This window comes from Xenopus laevis, chromosome 4S, assembly GCF_017654675.1.
Source record: "Xenopus laevis strain J_2021 chromosome 4S, Xenopus_laevis_v10.1, whole genome shotgun sequence".
Taxonomy (NCBI): domain Eukaryota; kingdom Metazoa; phylum Chordata; class Amphibia; order Anura; family Pipidae; genus Xenopus; species Xenopus laevis.
The window spans coordinates 107,323,328-107,341,789 of record NC_054378.1 but is presented as its reverse complement, the minus strand read 5'-3'; the positions used below and the strand labels follow the sequence as shown (position 1 = coordinate 107,341,789).

At 39.9% G+C, this 18,462-nt stretch overlaps 1 protein-coding gene across 1 annotated transcript; it reads left to right on the top strand.

The window, feature by feature from the left end:
• Nucleotides 1–3,501: 3,501 nt before the first annotated feature.
• On the top strand, nucleotides 3,502–17,206 carry wbp11.S (WW domain binding protein 11 S homeolog; the record flags this gene model as incomplete). The annotated part of the gene is given in 11 exon segments (NM_001091041.1): nucleotides 3,502–3,616; nucleotides 6,301–6,332; nucleotides 7,826–7,919; nucleotides 10,455–10,651; nucleotides 11,521–11,654; nucleotides 12,819–13,015; nucleotides 13,666–13,851; nucleotides 14,185–14,289; nucleotides 14,808–15,104; nucleotides 15,294–15,467; nucleotides 16,470–17,206. Coding segments are annotated over 11 exon segments (1,908 nt in total). The 3' UTR covers nucleotides 16,898–17,206.
• Nucleotides 17,207–18,462: the final 1,256 nt, after the last annotated feature.

Genomic DNA, 18,462 nt, shown 5'->3' with positions numbered 1-18,462 from the left:
CCAGCAATGGGGGACAGTCAGTTAAGTCTTAACACTTCCGTGAAACAGGTGGAAACCCCTGCCAGCACCGGTCTTCACCGACGCCCTTTTGGGGCGGAACTGACAGGGAACCTGCACACATCAGAGTTAAGACTAGAAAACTAGAGTAAAACACTTGGGCCCCCATTGCAGGCCCAGACTGGCAATCTGTGGGTTCTGGCAAATGCCAGAGCGGCTGCTGTAAGATGCCATATTAGCAAGCGACTATTAAGTGGGCTGGTTGGGCCTCTGTGTAGTAGTAAGCCCAGTGCAGCCCCAATGTACAAAAAAAGCATAAAAACATTACTGAATACACCAAACTCTAGTATGAACAAAAACTCTCTCCTTTCAGTCAACGGGAGCTGCTGCTGCCACCAGAAACAAAAAGTCTCTCTGTTTAGTTTCGATTTGTAAGTGCGTCACAGCTGCCAGCAACATATATGACTTCTGAAAAATGAGCAGAGGTGGCGGCCACAACCAACACAAGATAAAAAAGTTTGTTCTCTTTTTTTAATCACTAAAAAAAAAGTAAAAACCGCGAGCCGAAGAAAAAAAAAAAAAGCACATGGCGTGTAAAGCTCCAGCCACACACTACCAGCAGCTTTCGCTTGTGTGTAAACGTTTAGTGACGACGTTTTACGCTCGTCACTCCGACGTGCCGCGTCACCGCGCTTACGTGTAGTCGTGACGACGTAGTCTCGCGTGGAGAGATTTGGGGATTTTCTGTAAGACTGGAGGCAAAGAGCTTGCAATTAATTGCTTTGAGGGACGGGTAAGTAGCGAAAGCGGGGCTGCTGGGCAGTATACACTTACTAACATCAGCCGTCATGCCTGTTCGTGAGCTGCAGACTTCGGAAGTGATGTTTGAACGTCCCCCTCTCCTCAGCCCATTCAATCCCCATGCGACTCTACCTGCACTGAAACTTCTGTGACCAAACTAGTAGTGTAGAAAGCTATACAGGGGGGAAGATGATACAGGCGCCCTACATTCTTCCTTCTCTTCCCAAGTCTGCAGCTCACTGACAGCAGGGTACCCTGTAATGCAAGGAAGTGCAACACAGCCGCCATCCCCCCTATAAAACCCCAAAATGGCTCGGTCCAGTGACGACTGTCCCCTCCCAGATGACTCTGCCCCCTTAATGACCATTTAGAAAATAACTCATGGTACCAGGGTTGCCAGGCCAAATTGGGCTACTAATTTAAAGCCCAGGCGGGTTTTGAAAGTACAAACTATCCAAGGTACGGATTTGGGCTACTTTTTGTCCCTTTGGCTGGTCTGTAGCCAAAGTTTTTTCTTGCCCTAATGTGCCAAGCCTGTGTCTGCCAATGCATGTTGGGTAATGTAGTTTTTGTTTAACAATTTACCAACTGCCAAGTTTAATGTAAGACCACAATACCCAGCATGCAATGGCAACTATTTGAACACGGAGCACCAGCAGACTTTAAAATCCGTAATTTATTAGGTCTAAATTTAAAAATTAGAGCAGGACATACATTCCCGGGCACGCTTGATATGTTTCGTGGGCTAAACCAACAAAACGCGCCAAGCATGTCCAGGAATGTATGTCCTGCTCTAATTTTTAAATGAAGACTTAATAAATTACGGATTTAAAAGTCTGCTGGTGCTCCGTGTTCAAATAATTGTATTTGAAGGCTGAATGTATCAGGAGCGTTTCTGCATGTGACAGCACAGCAGGAGAAGGATTTAACATGTCTGTGAGTGCTCCCAGTGTGTTTTTTCTTCTCTTTGTGCCAGCATGCAATGGGACTGACTTGTGTAGAAGTCGAGAGTTACCAGATTTTGGGCTCTGTACCCAAGTCTCCTGTCCCTCTTAAGAATTCTCGCATTTTCCAGTGACTTTCCTCCATTTCAGACAATTTTAGGACAAAAATCTGCTGGCTGCCAAAATATCTAGAGGTTGAGCTGTTATACCAATATTTATTGAAATTCTATATGTATTAGGGCCTTATGTAGGGTTGCCACCTGGCCGGTATTTTACCGGCCTTGCCGGTAAAAACAACGCTTGATGCCAATGTTATTAATAGGAAAAAATGCCAAGAATATAGGAAGGCCGGTATTTTTTTCCAGAAAAGGTGGCAACCCTAGCCGTATGGGGCCCCCCTGGTGATGGGCTAATCTGTCCCATTTTGCTTCATGGGAAAATTTGTGAAACTGAAATTTTTTAAAAGGTGTATTTTGACATAAATTATTTTTTAGACATTTTTTCACTGCACAAATTGTGCTATTTTTGGGCTACTGTTGAAGTGCCTCTTGGCTGGTTTTGTAGCTGACTTTGGCTGGTTTTGAAATTTAAACGTGGCAACCCTGCATGGTACAGCCCCAGATGATGAGGGACACTATGTATCTATAGATCAGGGATCCCCAACCTTTTGAATCAGTGAGCAACATTCAGAAGAAAAAGGAGTCGGGGAACAACACAAGCATCAAATTTTTTTAGGGTGCCAAATAAGTGCTGTGATTGGCCATCTGATAGCCCCTATATGGATTGTCGGCCTACATTGAGGCTTTGTTTGGCATTGCACCTGGTTTTAATACAACCAAAACTTGACTCCAAGCCTAGAATTCAAACATAAGCTCCTGCTTTGAGGCCACTGGGAGCAACATCCAAAGGGTTGGAGAGCATAATGTTGCTAACGAGTTGCTGGTTGGAGATCACTGTTATAGATGTTAGACACTTCTGCCTTCACAGCACTGAGAAGGCCTTGTAAAAATGAATTAAAGTTGAAGGAAAGGCCAAAAGTTTGGCACCCCAAAGTGATTATATTTACTTACCTGAAACCTAGGTCCACTGCTCCTATCGGCATAAAACTGCACCGATCCAGGGTTATTCCAGCGAGCACCACGGAGCAATTCTCTTCCTGCTTCTTCTTTCTTTTCGCGGCTGCGCATGCGCAGTAAAGTGAAAAGCCAGACTGTAAATCAAAGGCCGGCTATTTTGTTCTACTGCACATGCGTCTGCCCTGGGAAATTTGAAGAAAAAAGCAGCCGGAAGAGAATAGCTCTGTTGTGATCTCTGGTATAACTCCTAGGCAGGTGCAGTTTTCTGCTGATAGGAGCACCAGTCCAGGCTTTCAGGTAAGTATATATAATCACTTGGTGTGCCTTTTATTTGGTACCCTCAAGTAAAAATGCCGTTGCTTCTCCTTTAAACATTTTGAACCATTATAGTGCATTTACAATAATATAAAGAAATATCCACGTTGGTGCAAAGTGCACAGCATCCTTCTCTCCTTGTGTTCAATGTGTGAATTTTTGGCACAGAGCAAAGGGGGATGATGATGTGCTTAACAGTAATGATCACCCAAACCTTTTAAAGGATTGTTGTCCCTTTAAAGAATCCAGGAGCATGCCATATTGACTGCTGAGCTGTGCTGAAGAAAAACCTAAAGTTAATGCATATTATTTGTCTGTTCAATGTAACATATTCAATAATAGTGTATATATACTGTTTGTATTTTCAGGTTACTACTATTTTTTTCTGATATTGGTGGAGAGAGGACATCTGCCTCAAAATGGGGCGGCGATCCACTTCGTCCACCAAGAGTGGGAAATTCATGAATCCCACAGACCAAGCCCGTAAGTACAATGGCAACCATCCAAAGGTCTGAATGTTTAACAGTAGTCATGTTAAGATCAGAGAGCAGGGCACACCAATGAAATACAAATCTAAATGTATTTATATTACTTTAGAGAAGAAAGTCCATAAGGGCTTAAGGGTTAATATGGAGCCTTTCAGATAGACCTCTACACACACTTACCCTTAACAGTATCCTGATGTGTCATCCTGATACTTTTTTAGTGGGCCTGATATCTGGTAAACCAAGGAATCCTATTTCCCCCGAGTCCTCTCCTATCTGCGAATGCCTAATGTTGGCTGGAGGGGTCGGCGTCTCACACAACGATACGAATGCACAAAATTTGCCAAACACAAGAGGCAGATAACATAGTAAGGAATGTTAAAAAAAGACACATGTCCCTCAAGTTCAACCTTTTAGTTTTTTTTTAATCTGCCTAACTACTAGTTGATTCAGAGGTAGGCAAAAAAAAAAACCACCATCTGAAGCCTCACCAATTTGCTTCAGAGGGGGGAAAAATCCTTCCTGACTCCAAGATGGCAATAATGTCCTGTTGATGGAGACCAAAACTGTACAGCATATTCTAGATGAAGCCTTTCAAGTGCTCTATACAGTGGAAGAATGACCCCCTCCTCCTGTGACTCTATGCCCCTTTTTATACAGCTCAGGTTCTTATTTGCCCTTGATGCTGCTGACTGGCATTGCTTGCTACAGCCAAGTTTATCATCTACATGGACTCCAAGGTCCTTTTCCACAACGGATTTGCCTAGTGCAGTCCCATTAAGGGTATAAGTGGCTTGGATATTCTTACATCCCAGGTGCATGACTTTACATTTATCAACATTGAATCTCATTAGCCACACTGCCCAGATTGCCAGTTTGTCAAGATCGTGTTGCAAGGATGCCAAATCCTGGATGGAATTAATTGGGCTGGATAGTTTTGTATCATCTGCAAACACTGATACATTACTTACAACACCCTCCTCTAAGTCATTAATGAACAAGTTAAATAAAAGTGGACCCAATACCGAGCCCTGAGGGACCCCACTAAGAACCTTACTCCAAATAGAGAATGTACCATTAACAACCAACCTCTGTACCCAAACCTGTAGCCAGTTTCCTATCCATGTGCAAACGACTTCATTAAGCCCAACAGACCTTAGTATAGAAAGCAGTCCTTTGTGGGTCACAATATCAAATGCTTTGGCAAAATCCCAATAGATCACATCTACTCCCCCCCCCCCCACACACTGTCCAGCACCTTACTTACCTAATCATAAAAAGCAATCAAATTTGTCTGACATGAACTATCCTTCATAAAGCCATGCTGATTGCTGATCATAATACCGTTCTATAGGACACAATTTTGAATGTGATCCCTTAACAAGCCTTCAAATAATTTGCCCACCACAGATGTCAAACTTACTGGCCTATAATTGCCAGGCTGAGATCGTAATCCCTTTTTAAATATTGGAATAACATCGGCTTTTCTCCAATCCATAGGCACCATACCAGATGAAAGTGAATCTGAGAAAATCAGAAATAGGGGCTGGTCTAAAACTGAATTAAGCTCTCTTAGAACCCCAGGTGTATCCTGGAAATCCCATGCACGTTTATTTAGTCATGTGATGTAACGTTTTGGGGGCGTGCCCCTTCAGAAGAAGGGGCACGCCCCCGAAACGTTACATCACTTGACTAAATAAACGTGCAGGGGACTTCCCCGCTACACCTGCCTCTTGTGGCAAATTTTGTGTATTCCTAATATCTGGTAAGCCAGGTTGCAGTAAAGGGGAAGTTCACCTTCTAATTAGCTTTTAGAATGTTGTAGATGGATGAATTTCAAACCACTTTTTTAGCAATGTTTGCTTTTATTTTTTATGGTCGATTTTATATCCTTTATTGTTTTTAATATTTGGGGTTCCTGCCTGCTAGGAAAAAAAAAAACTCCCCAACCCTCATTATGTAAGAAAGGCACATCACATTATGAAGTTGCAGATTTGTTTTTTGACATACCTATTCCACAGACTAAAGACCACCATGAGTCTGTATTTGCTCCCTTGGACTGGCCCCCTTCCCCTGTAAGTTCATAGTTTACTGTGAGTCCTTCTCACCATTTTCTGTTGTGAAATGGAGCATTATGACTTGAAGTCTCTCTGCTTCAAATATTTGGTAATGCGCAGATTCTATGGAAAGCAGCGGGACTTCAAGTCCTAGAATCCATCATGTCACAATGGAACAAGGTGAGGAAGGGGTTTTCATAAAACTTTGAGCCTTAATGGGAGGTCAAAATGGTTTGGTAGGATATCATGTTTCTTTTGATTAATATATTGATCTGATATGTCTGTAAAAAAGAAAGAAAAGAAAACCCTGCATCTGATTACTGTGTAAAGTTATATGGCTATCTTTCTGCCTAAAATGCGTAATGTAAGTATCTGTCAACCATATCAAGAGCTGTGCATGCTCCTGACCTCTATGGGATTTGGTATTCAGTAAAATGAAGAATTCGTCAAGGATCTATATACTTTTTCAATGCATAGAATCACAATAAATGCAAAAAGAAAATCACTAAAAATCAGTATGTTTTATTCTTATGTACATATTCACGCCTGTCTGATGAGCTGTAATAATGGCTTAATGTCGCAAGTACCTGTTTTAAACATGTTATTCGTGTCCTTTTTTTTGCAGGGAAGGAGGCAAGGAAGAGGGAGCTGAAAAAAGTACGTTGCTATTCTATAAGTTAAAGTAATGCACGCTATATTATATTTCAGTTTTGTACGTATCTCTAGAAAACAGATGGTTGACTGTAACAGCAGTTGTGTCTCCATTTTGAGAATTGTCAGATGGGAGATATACTGTAGTATGACAGGTAATCAGAAAACTTGCTTTTAGGGAGAACTGAGTTGCTTTTAGGGAGAACTGTGGTGTTCAAAAGACCATACCCCACCTGTTACCTCTTCTCATACAAATGAGTCCTACATAGTCTGTGTTGGCACATGCTGGCAGTGGCAGTTTAGGACCTTTTGCTTTTTCCTGAGAGCATTGAATGGTCAAAACTGGTAGTGTAACATTGCCCTGTATTAATCAGTGCTAAACACTGATTAACCTGTGAAATATGATATGAAGTACTCAAATGCGCAGGTGCCTTTTCCTTCACCAATTAGCAGCTGCAGGACTACTACAATTCTTTTACACTGTAAGAAATGTGGATAGACCATATTACCTTTAAGGTATGTACCTTTAAATTATAATTATCATGTTCACAAGCATTTTTCATAAACTAAAGAACAGAAACCTTTTATTGTATTCCAATGAAATGATGGGTAATTTAGATGCAGAGTCCTGTACATGGATTAAATGTATAACAGTGAATTTAATACAAGTGCAGCCAAAGTTTTAATTATGTCCAGTAAGCATAGCGTTCTTTAAGAGCCAAGCAAGGTGCAGCAGCTCTGCCAAACCAATCCATGTGGTTTGCTGAAGCTCCGTATAAGTCAATCGCTATGGACATTCTCATTGTGTTACTTGAAGTTCCTAGCTTGTCAGTTAGAGTTTCTAATGCTAAACAACTACTGCTGCACAAATATGGCAGCCCCCTCATAGGGAAAAAAGAAAGCTAATGTAAAAGCATCAGGTAGATACTTTTATGGCAACATTATAAATATCATTCAAAGATAATGTTATGATAGATATTAAAAAAGTTAATTTTCTTCTGTCAGTATCACTTTAAGGTGCTGGGAATTCTTGAGTGCCAATCTGTACTCAAAGGGGCAGATTTATCAAAATGCCAGATTAGAGCACATTGCAGAAAATTTCACCCATTTTTTCCATTTGATAAATGTGCTTTTAAAAATCCCACAGGAATGAATAGAAAGGTAGTGAATTTTATTGTGGTGAGCTCTAAATTCACACTTTGATAAATCTGCCCCAAATTCTATGTCTGGTAAAGTTCTCTGGTGGGGCCACACATACTCCATAAATATACTGGGTCTGAATAATATAGGTGCTAAATTGCACCAGTGCAGTTAACAATATCAGCCAACATCAACAGTGAGTATTGATCAACATTCTGAGATTCAGACACAAAAATATGGTTGATTGATGTAGGCAAATGCATTGCTGCAGTTAAGTGATGTTCTGTACCTATTCTGAACAAATAACCAAATTCTGACCATTGTAGTTTGTTCATTGTTTAATAACTCTTTCTCTAAAGAACAAGAAGCAAAGGATGATGGTTCGAGCTGCTGTTTTAAAAATGAAAGACCCAAAGCAGATAGTCCGTGATATGGAGAAACTTGATGAGATGGGTGAGTAGGCAAAAGAATGTCTCAGATCTAGTCTGTTCTCTAAACTTTGGATTTCTTTTTCAAGTCTCTATACAATTGTCAGTAAAAAGCCAACGTAATTCTTCAGCAAAGTAATTTCTCTATAAGTGCACAATTTCATGTGTGTTAGTGAAAAATGCATGTTGCTGATATTGCCCCAAAATGTTTACTGTATTCTGATTAATATATAATTTATACTGCTAAATTTTTAAACCTTCAAACAGAATATATTCTATCATGATTTTGATCTTCATTACTCAATGAATGAAAACTACACTCGGTTTAATTATTAATGTTTGAAAACAAGTTTGACCCCCTTTGGTCCCCCTTAAGGAACAGTTCAGTGTAAAAATAAAAACTGCGGTAATAGGCTGTGCAAAATAAAAAATATTTCTAATATAGTTAGCCAAAAATGTAATTTATAAAGGCAGGAGTGACAGGTAATCTAACATAACAGAACACTACTTCCTGAGTTGGTCCGCGATTTGAAGGGGGGACATAATTGTTTAGTGAGTTTGCAATTGATCCTTAGCATTCAGCTCACATTTTAAACCAACAGTTATGACCCATGTGCCCCCCCAAGTCACTGATTGGTTACCAGGCAGTAATTAATTAGTGGAAACCAAGAGAGCTGCAAAGCACGAAGTAGTGTTCTGTTGAGTTAGACATCCAGTCACTCCAGTCTTATATGTAGATTACATTTTTGGCTAAATATATTGGAAACATTTTTTTATTTTGCACAGATTATCTATTAACCCAGTTTTTATTTTTATACAGAACTATTCCTTTAAAAGATTAAAAGTGGGGTGTTGGCAGGCTATGGGTAAAATTTGCAATACAACAGTTTGATGTTTCGGATTTTCCTGGGACTATAGTAAGGTGACTACTTTATGTAGGTGATATATATAATTTAGTAATATTTACCTGCTATAAAAAGATAAAGAATGGTAATCCCATCATGGTCCCACTTACAGTGCCTTGCAAACAATTCACCCCCTTGGCAATTTTCATGTTTTGTTGCCTCACAACCTGGTATTAAAATAGGACAAAATAACAGAAATCTTTAGCGTGCATAACTGCTCGCCCCCCTAAAGTCAGTACTTTGTAGAGCCTTTTGCGGCAATTACAGCTGTAAGTCACTTTGGATAAGTCTCTATGAGTTTGCCACTGAGATTTTTGCCCATTCCTCAAGGCAAAACTGCTCCAGCTCCTTCATGTTTCTTGCATTCCAAGAAAAACACCTGCTACCTACTGTCAAATTTGGTGGAGGTTCCATCATGCTGTGGGGCTGTGTGACTAGTTCAGGGACTGGGCCCTTGTTAAAGTCGAGGTTCGGAAGAATTCAATCCAATATCAACAAATTCTTGAGGATAATGTTCAAGCATCCGTCACAAAGTTGAAGTTACGCAGGGTTTGGATATTCCAACAAGACAATGACCCTTAACACACTTGGAAATCTACAAAGGCATTTATGCAGAGGGAGAAGTACAATATTCTGGAATGGCCGTCAGTCCCCCGACTTGAAAATCATGGAAAATCTATGGGATGATTTGAAGCAGGCTGTCCATGCTCGGCAGCCATCAAATTTAACTGAACTGGAGAGATTTTGTATGGACGAATGGTCAAAAAGACCACCATCCAGAATCCAGACGCTCATCAAAGGCTATAGGGGGAGTCTAGAGGCTGTTACATTTGCAAAAGGAGGCTCAACTAAGTATTGATATAATATCTCTGTTGGGGTGCCCAAATGTATGCACCTGTTTAGTTTTGTTATGATGCATATTGCATATTTTCTGTAAATTCAATAAACTTTATGTCAATGCTGAAATACTACTGTTTCCATAAGGCTTATATATTAAAAAGAAGTTGCTACTTTGAAAGCTCAGCCAATGATAAACAAAACTCCAAAGAATCGTTTCTCAAACTTTTTCATATGACTGTACATTGGGGAAAAAAATGCCCTGCTTATCTCTTGCTCAATATTTTTTGGTGTCCAATTATCCTATAACTTTGCTGGCTGACTTAAAGGGGTGGTTCAACATAGAACTTTTTTTCCAGCTTCAAAAAGGGGTCCCTGATCCCAGTAGCCAAGAACTGTTGCTCTGTGAGACTACATCTGTATTGCTATTGTTACCTTCTGTTAAAATACTCACCATTTTATCGTCATTGACAGCTAATGAAATTCCAAACTGAACTAAATTTAAAAAAAAAAAAAAAACTGTAAAAAATGAAAACCAGTGACAAGTTGTCTCTCAATATACTTAAAGGGATCCTGTCATGGGAATTAGTTTTTTTTCCCAAAACACATCAGTTAATAGTGCTGCTCCAGCAGACTTCTGCACTGAAATACATTTCTCAAAAGAGCAGATTTTTTTTAATATTTAATTTTGAAATCTGACATGAGTAATAGAAAAAATTCTTTATTTCTGGTGAACTATTTAAAACCAACTGAACTGAAAAAAAAGTGTTTGGAAGATGAACAACCCCTTTAAATCAAATTGTGTTTTTTTTCTGCAGAGTTCAATCCTGTTCAGCAGCCCCAGCTCAATGAAAAAGTCCTGAAAGATAAACGTAAGAAACTCAAAGAGACTTTTGAGCGAATTCTCCATCTGTATGAGAAGGAGAACCCCGAAACATACAAGGATCTTCGCAAAATAGAAATTGATTATGAGCACAAGCGATCTCAACTCAGCCAGTATTTTGATGCTGTCAAGGTAAGTGTTAAAGGCAGAATACAATTCTGTAGATATAGAGAGAGAGAGATTATGTATTTGATGTTAGCATTCCTATACTGCCTATTTCAAGTCTTCAACTACAAATGCCATCTGGTTGTCAAAATTGCTGATGGGAATCATCATCTGCTATCCGTCTACTATTCTGAAACAAAGGCTAATTTTAAATTGTAAGGTGAACTTCCCCTTTAATATGTAGCCCAATGTGATCTAGCTGTTTTTTGTAAGAGGCCAGTTAAACATAAGTTGGGTCCAAACTTTTGAAACTTACATAAAATTTACTCTTTATAGAGCACAATAACATAGTGTAAGTGTCTGTAAATAAGAAACATTGGTAAACTTTAGAATGTGTTGCAAGATGTCCATGTAATGCTCTGAAATTGCCTGCCAGAACTCACTTTAAAGCTCCCCATAGACGTGTCGATTTTTCTTGCCGAACTTCGAAATTATCGTGCCATTAGTGGGATTCGAACGATCGTACATCTTACGATTTTTCGGCCGACATCTGTCAGGAAATTGATCGGCCAGGTCAAAAAATCTGTGTCGGTCACAGTGCAATCTATCTATGTCTGCAGGGACAAGCAGGCAGCTCCCCTTTATTTTCCTGGCAAATTGGTCTTTTTTTCGTTAATGGTAAATTCGTACGATCGTTCGGAGAAAATCGTGGTCTCACGATGAGGATCTGATCTTTTAAAAATATCAACATCTATGGCCAGCTTTATAGTATTCTTTTGTGTTACCCAGAAACAGTTCTCAATTGCTGAAAACAAGAGTTTCAACTCTGGTTGTGTATTATGTTTGCTGCATACACTGATTTACTCTTATAATAAGCTGAACTTTCTTTCGTTTAGAATGCTCAACACGTGGAGGTGGAAAGTATTCCATTGCCAGATCTGCCCCACGCTCCCTCCAATATTCTCATTCAGGACATCCCACTGCCAGGAGCTCAGCCGCCCTCTATTCTTAAGAAGACCTCTGCCTATGGGTAGGGACAGTTCAATGAGCCTTTATAGAATGGCAATAAAGGGTTTCTGTCACAGGAAAAGTTTGTTTTTTTTTTTTGTTTTTTTTTTCAAAACGCATCCGTTAATAGTGCTGCACTGCACTGAAATCCATTTTTTTCAAAAGAACAAACAGATTATTTTTATATTTATTTCGAAATTTGACATTGGGCTAGATATATTGTCAGTTTCCCAGGTTCTCCCAGTCATGTGACTTGTGCTCTAAAAACCTTCAGTCGCTCTTTATTACTGCACTGCAAGTTGGAGTGATATCCCCCCCACGAGCCCATAAGTAGAACAATGGGAAGGTAACCAGATAACAGCTCCCAGGTAGATATGAGCGAGACTCAGAGGGCTGGGCTGCAACTACTAATTCACAGGCAATGTAATTGCCGGTATATTTCTAACACCTCACACACAGGTATCTCCCTTCCCCTACCCCTATACTGTTATCTTTTGGACTCTGTCCTTATTAAAGACAACAATACAAGTGTGTGCTTCTCTCATTGAAAACCAAGCCAACCCATAGATACAAATATTGTCATTTTTTTTCAATGTAAGTACAACTACACGTCTCAGATGAAAGCTGATATCTACTGCACTAACCACTTGCTTTGTCTGTATTTAGCTGAATTCATCTAAGATTGCATTTTAAAAAAGCACCACTATTTTTTATATACCCCTCTGTCTTTATTGTTCTGCTCTTTCATTGATTCTCATTGCTTTTATTTTATTGTTTCCTATATTTTAAACACCTGTTTTTGGCCCATTTGCATTTTCTTCCTCTTTGTGCTTTCTTGCATTTGCTCTGTCTCTCTGCCTTTCTTCTGTTTGCTTAGCTTTAGTTTGCCATCAGTATTATAAAGATTCTTCTAGGAATCTTCCTTTCTGTATTTGATGGGACATGGGACAACTAATGGAGTGCTTATCTGCTGAGGAAATCCGAGTTCATTATTGTTAGTTATTCTGCATACAGAGTGTTAAGTTGTTCTCATGGCTGTAATTAATAAGAGCTAGTATTCTAATTGATTAAATGCTCTACTATTAAGCAAAACATCCATTTGTACAATTTCTAACTGCTTATTATTTGTAGTCATTATGCATTTAAATGTATTATTCATAATCTGCTTTCCATTTTTTCCTACCAGTCCTCCAGGCAGAGGAGTTTCCATGCCTTTTCCCCCAGGACATGGAGTTCCACGTTTACCCCCTGGGAAAAAACCTCCAGGGCCACCCCCTGGACCACCTCCCCCGCAAGTCCTACAAATGTATGGGCGAAAGGTTGGCTTTGCACTGGAAAATATTAGAAGAAGGGATGAGGAGGCAAGGTACAGCCCTGAATCAGGTGAGGTTTGGCTTTTTACTATTCATTACACAAAGGGGGTTATTTACTAAACTCCGAATGCCAAAAACTGAAAAATAGAGTATTTTTTAAGTATAAAATCCAAATTTTTAGTGGAAAAGAAAAAACACAAATTTTTCAAGATTTATTATACCCCGAGGATGGAAAAAGTCAGAATCCGAAAATCCGGCATCTCAGACCTGCCGAGGTTGCATATCAGTCAGAGGGAGACATCCCGAAGATATCTTGATCTGCGCTGGGTTTCATCCAATAATCAAAATATTTTGTGGTTTTCGGGGGCAAAAATAATAAAAAAAAAAAACTGAGTTTTCGGGGTGGAAAATCATAAAAATTTGTATTTTTTTATTTTTTTGGGGGTTTTTTACGGCTTTTTCCCCACTCAACAACATTTTTGGGAAAGTGTATTGATAAATAAGGAGAAAAAACCTGTGCGGATTTGGTCGGAGTAGTTTTCAGAAAATATTGATATAAATTCTGACTTTTTTGTAATTTGATTTAGCAGGTATGTTTTAGGGAGATTCCCCTTAAATATTTATTTAATTATTGTTAAACAGATTTTTTTTTTTTTTTTTTTTTTTTTTTTTTGCTCCTCATTTTTCAGGTATCTTTACTTACTTCTTTTATCAATTCAGGTCAAAGAGGCCATCATGATGGATCCAGCTCAAGTGAAGATGAGGGCTATCCAGTTGAGATGGAGCAGGATAAAGATGAAGGCAGCACAGATGATGAGAGTGACAGTAACCCATCAGATGGCAGAGACAGCGAGGAAGAGCAATATGCTCCGGAGGAAGAGAGAAGGGGTAGTGGGGATATGAAAGGTGAGTTCTATGTTTTGTTGAGCAAAGAGTTAGAGTTTTTGACATTTTCACAAATGCATTAATACCTTATATAAAAAGAAATGGCCAGTGCAGTGGGCTGAAAAAAGTTGATTTTCTTTAAGAAACATTGAAAACCAAGGTAAAACTGCCGTGCTGATAATCCAAAGCAGGATAGCACACTCATTCTCATCATTATCATTCTCCAGCTAAAAACAGCATTTCAAAAAGAAGAAGAAATGTTCTTTGATTTGAGGCACAGTATCTGAACAGTATACAGCAGTTCCCTTGAATGATTATTTTTCACCTCTCCATTAACCAACTTTGCCTCCCCAGGTCATAATGTGAGGTTTGCTGATGCCCCCGAAAAGTCTCGCAAAAAGAGAAAGAAGAATGTCAAGGATCTGACTCCACTGCAGGCAATGATGTTGCGTATGGCTGGTAAGTTAACACTTATTTGCAATTTCTTTGAACATCACATTTTAAAAGAATAAATACTTGCACTACAACCCTGTCTCTCCTCACAACCAAATACCTGGCCTATACTTTTCTCATGGACATATTTTGCAGCCATCTCTAATTCTTTTTACCAGAGATAAATGCAAACATTCCTCATGTTTATATGGATAATTTTTTTGTGTAATTTTCCTAATGGCTTTTTTTTTTTCAATCATCTATAAAGAGTTAAATCACTGGTCTTAACCCATTATTGCCAATGTCTCACGTTGGGCAAAATTAATTTGACTACTAAGTTTTTTCCACGGCCAGTACAGGAATAAAGTACAGATTGTGCCACTTCAACATCTTTCTTACGTAACCCAGACATTCCCAGTGTTTGTCTACACACATGTGAGCCTGCAGAGGAATGCATGTAAAAGATAAGGGGGCATGACACTACTCCACAGGCTGGTGCAATTTTATTTTTTAGAAGAATTCATTTTTTTTTTTATTTCTTGCAGGCCAGGAGTTAGCAGAAGAAGAGGAAGATCATGATGCGGAAGAATACTCAAGCTCATCATCCTCCGAAGAGGATTCAGACTCAGACGAGACTCAGCATGCTGAAGATGCTAAGGCTGAAAGCACTGAAAATAGCACTTCAGCACCAATGACTGTACCCCCACCTGTTACTGTACCACCACCTCCACTGTCCATGCCTCCTACTATGATGACAGGACCTCCACCACTTGGTCTTCCTCCAGTTCCACCCCTCAGGCCACCTGGACCACCATCTGGAATGCCTCCAGGTCCACCTCCAGGTAATAAAACCAAGAACTGTAAAGTTTAAAATGTACATATTTCCTTCATATTTGTATTTACCATTGTGTAAGCTACCTGTCAGACTGTGCTCATTATGAATGCAGCATAGAAACTTCTTAGTGATATATATCAAAGAAATGTTTCTCAAACCTGTTTGGTGAACTTGGCTTCCTTTGTCTCTCCATTAGGCGCACCTCCGTTCCTAAGGCCTCCTGGACTCCGTGGCCCACCACCACGTCTGCTACCTCCTGGACCACCCCCTGGCCGACCACCTGGCCCTCCTCCAGGTCCTCCACCAGGTTTGCCCCCAGGACCACCCCCTCGAGGCCCGCCTCCTCGTCTACCTCCACCAGCACCTCCAGGTAACTTCTATCCACATGCATTTTGTTTGAACAGTTTTCATTTTACACTTAGATTGCTGCATATAGTGTAAGGATTCAACTACAAAAAGTGTATCACACTTATATTTAAATCCAAACCTAGGTTTAGAGTTTCCTGCAGGAAAACCTACATAGATAACATCTCACACCAGGCCAGTTATTCAGCATTCACAGGAAAAATATCTACCCCTCTATACACACATGTAGTTTGTATTTTGACCTGAAAACAGTCAATTTTACAGCCAGTCCGCCGCCATGTACGCATTTACAGGCACTTGATGTGGCATTAGCCTTAAAGGAGAACTAACCTCCGCCCCCGTACCAAAAGCCCCCTAAACTTCCTGCCATTGCACCCCCTCCCTCCCCGCAATGTGCATTACTCAAAAAACACCCCTTTAAAAAAAATCTGACCCTTAAATGCAGAGAAGCACATCAGAGCTCCTGGTCACCATCTTCCATTGCTTTGTATTGTCTTCGGGTCTCAACACCAACTTGCGCATGCAAAGTTGTAGCCGATTCCTGACTTGGCCCAACTGCGCATGCCCCTGCAGACAGAAGCGACCCGAAGACAATATAAAGCAATAGAAGATGGTGACAGGGAGCTCCACTGTGCATCTCTGCATTTAAGGGGCAGATTTTTTTAAAGGGGGCTTTTTTTGACTAATGCACATCAGGGGAAGGGGGCAATGCCAGGAAGTTTAGGGGGACTTTTGGTATGGGGAGAGTTTAGTTCTCCTTTAGCAGACTTTTAATAAGCAAGCAGTTGTGCAGAGAAATTTATCTTATATTTTGGTTTTCTGACCAGCTGAGTTTTTATTTACACACACGTGCACAAATATTCAGTTTGTTTTAATATTAAAATTGGATTATTATGAATGTTGCATTTCACAATATTATACTCAAGGCACTCCTTTAAATACAAATAATTTTATGTGCGGTGTCTAACATGATGTTTAAAGTCTACGCTTATCTTTTTTTCTGTAGGTATGCCGCCACCTCCCCGTCCAATGATGCGTCCTCCATTGGGACCCCCTCCAGGCACTGCTCCCCCAGGGCTTTTCCCTCCAGCAGCTCTTGCAAACCCAGGTGTGCTGAGTGCCCCTCCAAGCTTAATACAGCGACCCAAGTCAGACGAAAGTGGGGCTACTATTGAAAAGAAAGCGACCGCCACCATCAGCGCAAAACCACAGATCACTAATCTCAAAGCCGAGGTTATGCGGTTTGTGCCCACTGCCCTCCGTGTTCGCAGAGAGAATAAGGGCACAGTAGCAGCTTCAGCACCGAAGAAACCAGAAGAGGATGTTGCAAGGCCTGTGTCTAAAGCAGGTCCTAAAACTGGATCACAAATGCAAGTGAAGACCAAGGACGATATGTATGAAGCGTTTATGAAAGAAATGGAAGGTCTCCTTTAGACTTCTTTCATCAGTCCATCCCACTGTTTTTGGTTTACATGTTCCACCGTAAAAAAATTAGACCAGTCCGTAAACATATGACTAGATCCAAGGAGCACAAAATAGCATGAATTAATCTCTCCCTTGCTGTGGTCTGTGTGAATACAGGTAGACTCCGCAAAACCAATTTATCCATGTAAATCCACCTTTTTTTCTCAGTGAACCTAGAATTTGGAAGGCGCACACCCAATTTGATAATACTGAGGTGTTAATATCAAAGAGACTGCCCATTTGAAGCCTCCTAAACAAATTGCTACAAAACAAGCATAAGGATTGCACACTCAATTACTAAAAAGTCTAGATTTATTGTATGAAAACATCAATCAGAAATTTGGCCCTATGCATTTCGACCACAAAGGCAGGCCTTTTTATCCTTTTTGTACTTTTGATGTATTTTTCCCCTGATGAAGACCACCCATGTGGTCGAAATGCGTAGGGCCAATTGCTGATTGATGTATGTTTGGTTAAAATAAATTTGGACTTTTTATAGTAATTGAGTGTGCAATCCTTATGCTTGTTTTGTATTTTTTTCTCAGTTACTGGAATTTTAGAGTATATCACGATTGTGTTCCAATTTGTACTATATGAAGCCAAACATTGTTTTGTATTTTTATTGTTTGTTTGAAGGTTTTTTTGGTGGGGGTGGATTTTGATTTGTCGGCATTTGACTGCTTTGATTGGCAATAGCACTCTCTTATTCCTCATATCCGGTCTCTAGTTCTGTATGATGATTGTGAGTTGTTGCTTGAAAGGGAAGCTGTAATTGTGCTGGTTTCCCTGTGTTAAAAAAAACCATCACATCAGACTCGTGGCTCTCTAGCTGTTTACCTGAGGATGTGAGACATTCTAGTTAACCAGAGCTGCAGTATCATGACTTGGAGCATGTCAAAATGTTTGTGCAAATTCAAAATTTTATATCATATCCTAAGGTTATCACATACCAATAATGGTATGATATTCCTGACATAGACTTTCCCAAATATCTACTTTTTGTTTGTGTGTGTATGTAATTTCTTCATGGTTTTGTTTTTTTTAAGAATAAAGTTTTAGTAGGCCTTTTCCAAAGCCTAAACTATTTGAAAAGTATTTGGAAATTCTTGTTTTAGGAACTGCTTGCCTATATCACAGCAAAGTTGGCACGTTGGAGAGCAAGTATGAGTATTTAGTGACATCATCAAAGGAGCCATGTGGGTTCAGAGTAAGAGAATTGGAGCATCCACCCAACGGGTAGATTTGCAGCGTAACTGCTAGAAGGCTGCAGGGTCGTCCTTCCTGAAGAATATGCTAAAAATATCATTCCCTCTGTGCTTTTAGTTTTAAGCATGAGATGGGAGGGCAGTGCAAATGACTTCTCTGCTTTACCCAAAAGAAGCCTCTTTTTTTTTTTTAAACCAATATCTGAATTCCATCCTCCATATACTAATTACAGCATGTATGTTTACAAAGCACACTGTCTGGTTGTGCCTGCTGGATTTCGTGTATTATAAGTGTTAGCTCATTTTTTGGGCATACTTAGATTATTCAAG